At 40.9% G+C, this 9121-nt stretch overlaps 1 protein-coding gene across 1 annotated transcript in view; it reads left to right on the forward strand.

Moving 5' to 3' along the window:
* Positions 1 to 4493, forward strand: part of GRM1 (glutamate metabotropic receptor 1) — an 82495-nt gene extending 78002 nt beyond the window's left edge. Inside the window, exon 7 of the mRNA XM_089777161.1 lies at positions 773 to 4493. Within this exon, the coding sequence (XP_089633287.1) occupies positions 773 to 1622 (850 nt within the window). The 3' untranslated portion in view covers positions 1623 to 4493. The remainder of the gene's footprint in view (positions 1 to 772) is intronic.
* Positions 4494 to 9121: the final 4628 nt, after the last annotated feature.

Below are 9121 nucleotides of genomic sequence, written 5' to 3' on the forward strand. Positions count from 1 at the left end.
GCATTCAGATTGATGGAATAAGGCCTGCTGCATATACTTCTCCACAAATCGATGGGGGCAGTTAGCAACATTTTGGTCCTGTGATGACCCACGTAATTTTGATAGGCCTCCTGGATGCGTGGAGAGAGCCACTCTTCCTGTCTCAGTTTGCAAGTCATAAAAGCAGAGCATAGTGTTAGTTTTACCTCTAGGACAGCCCTCCAATCCTTTTATATCTAGGGCTTTTAATTTATGTCTAAGCTGCAGGGTGGAGAGGGAGAAGTGGTTGGTTAATGGGATGTGAAGCATTATTAGCAATACCTTCTGCTACTAGTATTTTACATGCCAAGGGCTAAGATTGTGGTTTGTTTTCTTCCAACACTTTGGAAATCTTTCATGTAAACAGCAGTCAGCATTAATTAGAGCTCTGCCTGTTATTTCTCCCTTCAAGAAACAGCGAGCAAATTTAGAAGTAAATCAAAATAGCTGCCATCCCTAAAACTTGGGTAACCTTTCCAGTGCCCTGTGTATCAAGTTTTCTGTTTTGGCTGCAGGGTTAGTAGCCAGCAGGGAACAATTGGATTCCACTGCCAATTGTGGTAATTGCTGCTTTTAAGAGAAATTATTGTTTCTCTTGATAGTATTTCTCTGTGCCTTGTTCTGAGATTATCTGACTAGCAGGGGAACCAATTAATGAGGCAAAGCAGCCAAGAATTTCTGTAGGCATGTTTGTTATGTTGTACATGTGTGCATATTGTAAATGCAAATAAACCCATCTTTATTTTATTCATAGTTCTAATGGAAAGTCTGTGTCATGGTCTGAACCAGGAGGAAGACATGTTCCCAAGGGACAACACATGTGGCACAGACTCTCAATGCATGTCACAAGCAAGGAGACAGGATGCAATCAGACAGCAGTAATCAAGCCCCTCACTAAAAGTTACCATGGCCAAGGCAAGAGCCTGACTTTTTCAGACATCAGCAGTAAGACTCTCTACAACGTAGTGGAGGAAGAAGAGAGCGAGCCAGTGCGCTTCAGCCAGCCCAGCAGCCCTTCAATGGTGGTGCACAGGCGGGTGACAGCAACACCCCCTCTTCAGGCAACAGCAGAAGAGACCCACCTGTTCTTACCTGAACAGCCCCCCAGGAGTCTGGTGCTGCAGCAGAGATCTATTATGGAGCAGCTGCAAGGTGTAGTCAACAAGTTTGCCACTGGCATTCCCGACTTCAACTCTGTGATCCCCATGCCCAATGCAGGGAATGGAGTGAGGGCCCTCTACCAGCCTCCACTGCAGCAACAGCAGTTGCTTCCTCTCCAGATGGCAGCTTTCAGTGAAGAGCCGGTTTCTCCACCGTCCGATGAGGGGGAAAGTGAGAAGTTTAAGCTCATCCAGGGATATGTGTATGAGAGGCCAGAGAACACAGAAGAGGAGGAGGAGGAGGAAGAGGAGCGGGCAACTAGCAAACTGACTCTGGAAGACTCACCAGCGCTGACACCCCCATCTCCTTTCAGAGATTCGGTGGCTTCTGGCAGCTCTGTGCCCAGCTCCCCAGTGTCAGAGTCAGTACTCTGCACCCCCCCAAATGCAACTTACGCTTCGGTCATTCTGAGGGATTATAAACAAAGCTCATCCACCCTGTAGAATGATGATTACATCAAGGTGTGAACAAGGCAAACTTGGCTGCTGTCAACTGGAAATTGATGAGGGCACAGGAGGGCACCAGAACATTTGGGTAGGGGAGCATGAAAAAGCAGAATGTGATGTTATATGTGATTGGACAAAAACTGTATCCTGCACTAAAAATGATCTATTTGAGGGCTCAAATTCTTTAGCTGTTAAAAATAATAATAAAAGTGGTGTACATTGAGAAGACAATAGGAATTTCTGACAAAGCACAAACCCAATAAACAACTTCTATAGCAAAAAAAATGAGTAAACATAAAAATCACTCACATCCACACACTCTCTTGGTAATGCTTGAAAATGACTCTGGATAAATGCAACCATGGATAAATCATTAGCACATCTCATGGCTGTAACTCTTCAACTGATGCAGAAGCAGCAATCTCAAGAGCTGGAAGGGGCAGAGTTTGGCAGGAACAAGGGATGAGATGTCTAAGAAAGTATATATATATATATATATTCTGGTTTGGTAGGTGGGATGATGTGCAAATGCAAGTCACTATAGTGTGTCTGTTGGGGAAAAGCAAAGACCACATGCTGGCATATGATTTTAAAAGAATTTTGTCAGAACAATCAGTTGCTCACATTTGATTTTTTTAACTTGTGCTGATTTTGAAAAGTGGCTGGGGTAATCACAACATATTTGATGATGAAGATTCAAGAAGTCTGTTAAAAAGCCTTTGTTGCAGTACTTGTAGTTCCAAGTACTTAGAAGAACTGCCCTTTTATATAAGATTGCAAGCCATGTGGCTAAACTGTTACACTACATTTACTGTAGCAAAATATTTACCAACTAACCTTTAATATTACAATAGATTTGCCATGTGATTACATTGTATTTTTGTGTTACTATAGGAACAAATACATCCAAAATAACTGTGTACTTATTATAGCAACAATTACTATTTTAAACAAAAAGGCAATTCTTTATTGTGGGTCATAAAATCCATCATAGAAGCAAGAGAATGAATGTATGGTTGTGTCTGTGTGTGTGTTTATAGTATGTGTGAAATGTAATGTCTAATAACTGCCACTGGAAGATTGTTTTACAAATTCACATGGATATTTTTATGTTCCAATCATGTTTTATAACATTGTTATAAATATCCTATAGATCTTTGAAGGTTTGTATGCTGTGCTAACACATTTTTCATATACAAGCTAAGATGGTTGTTACCCTTAAAATAGATGCTTTATTTTGCAGATATTTTGTGTGGAAATATGCTATTGATAACTAGTGCTTTGAGAGCTTGTTACTTTAAATGTTTGCAACAAGTGTGGTTAACCAAAATAAAAAAGTCTGTTTTAGAAATCTTACACATGCCAGTATCAAAATTATAAAGGCAAGACTGAAAAAAGTATTTAGACCATTTCTAGTTATTTCAGATAGTTACAAATAAAATCATGTTGAGACAAGAACTTTCATCAGTGCTTAATGTGTACAAAAAGATCCAGACCTATTCAGCATTGTGCATTTTTAACTCTCACATCTTCTACTTGATGTCTGTGTTTTTTCCTTCCATTTCACCTTTGTGGTTTCCCTTTCTGCTGTTTATTTGTAATACTCATTTGCATGCTTCCCTGTTACTTTCCTTCACACCCTTTTCTCCACCTTTCAAATATTTGCCAGGGATGTCTAAAACAAAACCTAGTCCCAAAGACTCTTAAATGCTCTGGGGTTCAAAATCCAGATCCACCGTTGTGGCTTAAATGCATTAGTTCAATGAAATTGAGCTTATTTGGTTTGATTTGGTGCATTTGGTTGGTTTAATTTGTTTTTTATATATCGGACATTGTGTTATGTAGGCCACTTCTATGGAGCAGATTCTCCGCTAGTGTAAATTGTCATAGCTTGATTGACTTCAGCTGAAGTGCTATCCCATCATTTCTACACTTCATTTTTCTCTTGATATTTGTGAACTATTCTTTTCCTGCCAGCATAATTCTATAATTGCATTTTATCATAGGTTTTCTATGTTTTCTGCCAGAATTATTCTGAATTCCTCATATTTATACTTGATTGCCCCTTTCATTTCATTTTTCAGTCTAAAAATGCCTGTTGCCAGTAATCAATTCTTCCATTAAAATCCAATTGTTTGTTATGTTTGATTGAATTATATAGCAATGGCTGCTACCCCAAATCAGAGCCAATATTTAATCCTTGCTCCTTTTTTTATAGTATTCCTTTCAATATAACTTATTGCCTATTGTTCTTATCATCATGATGTGAAAAGCATGAATTGACTTTGCCCAAAGAAACTGCTACATCTTTTTCAAAAGATTGATGTCTCTGGTCAAACCTAAAGATGCCTTTGGGTTTGTTGGTTTGTTTTCATTGGGCTGCAGTTTGTTTGATTTTTTTAAACTGTATATAGATAAAGAAATAAGAAAAATGCAGTGTTTTATCTCTTGATTAGCATACTAGCAAAGGATTATATCTTCTCATACCTATTATTAGTATAAGATATTTTGTGTTGCTACCAATAGCAACAGGGCTCGTACTTTGAAGACATGAGTTAGGTAAGGTGAAGTGATTGGTAGGTACATAGATATTTTTGGTTGTCTGACCTAACTGATTTGAACACATTAAGCACTGATTTTACTACTGTTTAATCATAATATCATGAGTAGGAGTTTTCTTGAAATTCAGTATAGTAGCTCTTAGTTTGTAATTGTTAAAACTGTAAACATACACATACATAAAGTGTACCTAAAGGGCAAGAACTCACCTTCGTGTGTGTGGCTGTAAAAGCTATTAAGCTTCCTGTAAAAGTTATTTATTTTGGTCTGTCAAATGCTTGATTAAAATTGCCTTTTTGTCAAAATGATCTTGATGATGCTGTATAATAAATATTTTCTATTTATTATTTTATAAAGATTCTGAAATTTTGTTTCATGAGGTAAATGGAAAATTTTTGAACACACATGACCAGAAAAAAAATCTCAGAGCTTTTAATCTGTGTATTGCAGTACCAAGCTTTTGTGTGTGAGAGACTAGAAAACCTTAATGCAAACAGGTATTGATTAAGCTATGTTTAAAAAAGAAAACGATTCTGCTTATTGGTGAAGGACAGGAGCATCAGATCTTGGGGCATAAATTGTAGAGAATATTTAACTGGAAGTGGGTGGTATCCAAATAAAGTCAGAGCAGATGGTTGCAAGAGCATAGTGGACAGCAGAGAGGTTAGCTCTAGAATGTTAAAGACCCTTCTTAAAAACTGAGAAGGGGTTACTCCCATTAATTAGAGACACCTGAATCCAATTAAGGGCTGCCTGAGACCTTTTAAAATACCTCCTGAAAAGAGAGAAAGAGTGTGAGAGATATAGAGCAAGCAGGTCTTACCATTCCTGAGAATGGATGGCATAGTGAAGGCTCTGGTATAGACCACAGCGGTTCAACAAGAGACTACCAGAGTCCATAATACTGCCCAACAGGAGTCGGCATGGCTGCAGCAGGAAACACATAAAATGTATATAAGCCAGGCAGCCCAGGATCAAGCCACCATGAACCAGCTGAAGGCCCTGAACACTGTGACGTGTGGGCACAATCGGACATGGTCCCTAAGGGAAAGTGATTGCCTACAGAAAATAACAATTGAAGATGATGTGGAGACATCTATAGCTGTTCTGTCCTAAAATATCCAAAAGTTGGCATGTTCCTAGGGTGACTGGTGTCGTTATGGTCAAACTTCCCCCTTAAATGCTATTCTCAGTTCCCCAAAATATAGGAGTGACTGTTAGGCCATTTATCTGCTCCAAAGTTCATAGGCCTCAAGCCTTCTCAAGCCAATGTCTTATTGGATACAAGCCTATAGGTTCTTTGTGTTACTGCTAAATAAAATAAATGCTAACGTTAGTTCTGTGGGCTACAAATAGGTTAGATTAGATTATCATAATATTCACTATCCGCAGCAGGGACAGTCTGCCCAAGATCACCTGCCTCATCAGAGACAATTAAAAGGCTGAATGGTTACAATTATAAGTTACCCACAAAGCACTTTTTATGCAAGCCTATTTTATTCTTAAGGGAAAAGCATTACACAGAAAACATATAAAAAACAATAAAAGAACTTCTGTGCTGCCAAAATTACCTTTAAAGATCACAGACAGCCTGCATAAGATTAAGTCATCCTTATCTTGGGTTGGAGGGTGGACTGATATCCATCATCCCCATGACCATGTATCAGAAAAATGGCTTGCTGCCAGTTTTGGCCCTGTCTCCAGAATTGTGCCAATGGCATCTTAGCTACTGCAGAGGTCCTGTTTCCCCACTGCCTCACCCTGTTCAGAGTAAGTTTGGCTTTCTCATCTGGCAAGCTCTTGTAGCTACTTTGCAAAGGCGTAAATGATTTAGCAATGAGAAAGGTGAGGGGCAAACAGCCAAAGTCTTAGTCGTTAGTTAGGGAAGAACAGCCACAAGGGTTGATAAAAGCTGTTTTATGCAAAGCCTAAATGTTGTCTTTTAAAATAGCTCCTAAAGGGGGGGGGGAGTGAGGGTAGCCTGTTGTTACTGAGTTGCTTTGTTGGGATTTTTTTTTCAAATAATTTAATCTCTAAAGAGACACTTGGCAAGCAGCAATCTATCAAACCACCAGGAAGGGGATGCAAACCTGTGGTGAATATGAAGGCTTAGGCTTATCTGCAGTGAGGTTTCCAACAGGCATGTTAAAACAACAACAAAACAGGATACCATGTGAACAATGCTGTTGCATGCCTTACATCTGGAACAAAACCTATGACTCCATTCAGGGCCGGATTAACCCTTCTGGGTGACTGGCGAAACTAGATTTTGTGAGCCCCTGAGGCTCTGGGGTGGCACCAAAAATGAAGGGTTCGGTGTGTGGGAGGGGACTGCGGGTTGAGGCACAAGGGTGGGCATGGGGTGAGAGGGAAAGAGGCTCCAGCTAGGGGTGTAGGTTGTAGGGTGAAGTTGGTGATGAGGCATTGGCGTGCAGGATGCTCCAGGCTGTGGTCAAGGGATCTGGATTATGGGAGCAGGTCTCAGGGCAGGAGGTTAGGATAAGGGTGTGGGGTATGGGCAGGAGTTTGGTTACACCAAGAGGTGAATGGTGTGGGGGGAATAGGTGATGCTGTGCAGCCCACGCTTACTTGCAGGCACCACCCCCACAGCTCCGACTGGCCAGGAATTGTCAATGGCAGTTGTGGAGTGGCAGAGACTACAGGCAAGGGCAGTACAGAGATGGAGATTCCCGGTGTAGTGTCCATCATGGTGACATGGCTCCAGAGAGGAAAGGGAGGAAGAAAAACAGCACACAGAGCTGCCCTCCCCCCACAGAGCCAGGCGGAGCAGGCCTGGAAGAAAGCATGAAGAGGCTTTAGGGGCTGCAGCCCAGCATCCTGGGCTAAGGGTGTCCTAAAGCCCATTTCTTAATCCAGCCTTGGCTCTGTGAGGCCTGCTAACTTCAAAATACAGATGTTAGCAGAGAGAGGAGTGTACAAATGGCTGAAAAATGAAGACTTCTAAATTCACTGCTCTGACTAATCCCATCCCCTTCAAAAATGATTAAAGCACTTTTTTGCTTAATATTGTTGCCATGAGGCTAACATCTTCCAAATTTAAATAAATCAAAACAAATTACTAGGAGGGGGGAGGGGTTTAAGAATTCTTTCACTACCCTTTGTTTGAAACTTGCTTTCAAGGACAAACATACACATCAGCACTCTAGAGAAACACAGAATTAAAACGCTGGGGTGGCCCGTGCATTTTCCCTACGCAGAACTTCTAGGTGGTGAATCAGTTGACATTGCCACCCAAGCAGATAGATTAAAATGGTGAAGATGGGAATGGTGAGGTGGGGGCTATTTATGGATGATGTACACTATATCCACATAAGTACTGTGCACAAAATATTTGGGCTCTCTGTAGATAGAATGAATCCCATACAGGGGCAGCTTCCCCCTTCCTTGACTTCCGCCTGAAAGTGGTGGCCTTTGGTGGCCTAAATCAAATTTTGTGACCCTGCCACACCTGTTTTTGATGGTGTAGGAATGGCTGGTTCAGCATAAATGTAGCTCTAGTCCACTTCCATGATCTGTTCCAGAGCAAGCGCAGAAACCATCTCCATGGTGTGGAGAGACTACATGTTTGGGGTTTTCCAAGTAGCCCTTAGATGGGGCACACATGGCCCTTTACATAACATTGATGTGCCACCGAACATGGCCTATATCTCTTCTCAAGCAGGCTGCTTGAGGACTGACTGGAAGTTTTCACCTGTTCATTTGACTTGGTTAAGCACAGCCAGCTAGCTACATCCTTTACTGCCCAGTGATACAATAAAAGAAGATAAAACCATCTCAGAGAGGGGGCAAAAAGGAGAATTGTGTTGAATAAATTGTTTATTTGCCTTGAAAGTCTTCCGCCAGCTTCTCAGTTCTCCTGAAGTCAATGGAACTACCCTGATTTGCACCTAAATGAAACTGGTGATCTAGTTCTTCATTTGTTATCTTGCCCTTGGGAATGTACAGTATACTGAAGAGATTGCACCTTCATAGCAAAGAGCTTCCCTCTAGTGTCTACCATCACTAGCAGCGACAGCTCTCACTGCCTGAGCTGAGATTCTAAACAACCATTTTCATTTGCCTGTACGGTAGGATTTTTTTAAATGTACCTTTAGATCAAAACTTCACTTGCGTTTTCTTAGGTAAAGGGTACCTTTTCGATGGGGAAGAATTGAATTGAAATTTTTGGAGGGGTCTAATGTAACCCATTCAGCTTCTGGATGTGGTATACTGTCCCATCTAGTGGGACCACTATAAAAAAGAATAATGAGTTTGCTCTTCAGCGTTAGTTGAGCACCCGCTGGTTTTTAGCTCAAGCAGGAGAGAGGCTCATGCACTAAGTTCCAGAGGTCCATAATTCAGTTCTGCCTATCAGCTTTATGCTAGTTTATTCAAATATTGAAGCCAAATCTATTCAGCCACATTTGCATTTGGGATGTTGTTAAACTCTTGATGTCCACTTTAAAAATGTCAATTAGAATAATTAGCTGTAGTAGACAGTGAGTAGTATTGCTCCACTGAAGCTGTTGAACTGGCTGATTTCTGCCAGCTGAGGATCCGGTCTACTTACATCCACCATTAACTATTGACTTTCCTGGTTTTTCTTTTAAATGTTCAAAGATCATGTTGCATCCATGTGTGTTCTGTGTTTGTCTTCTTTCTTATATTTAAAGTGCCACTCCTCTTAAACCCCTGGCACAGTGACAGAGGGAAAGGATAGGAAGTGCCAATATTCTAATTCCCTAGAAATATTTAGGATTTTCCAGCTAAATTACTTTCTCCTGGGAAGTGGGCATCAGAATCCCATGTGTAGCTTGGAAATTTTCAGCTTGAATTTCTCTGTGCCTTAGCTTAGCATAAGCACAAACAGGGGAGAGGAATAGATGAAAAGGCTATGACCCACACAACAATACTTATCTTGCCCAGAATCGTAAAGT

Source organism: Pelodiscus sinensis, chromosome 3 (assembly GCF_052426305.1).
Source record: "Pelodiscus sinensis isolate ZL-2025 chromosome 3, ASM5242630v1, whole genome shotgun sequence".
NCBI lineage: Eukaryota > Metazoa > Chordata > Testudines > Trionychidae > Pelodiscus > Pelodiscus sinensis.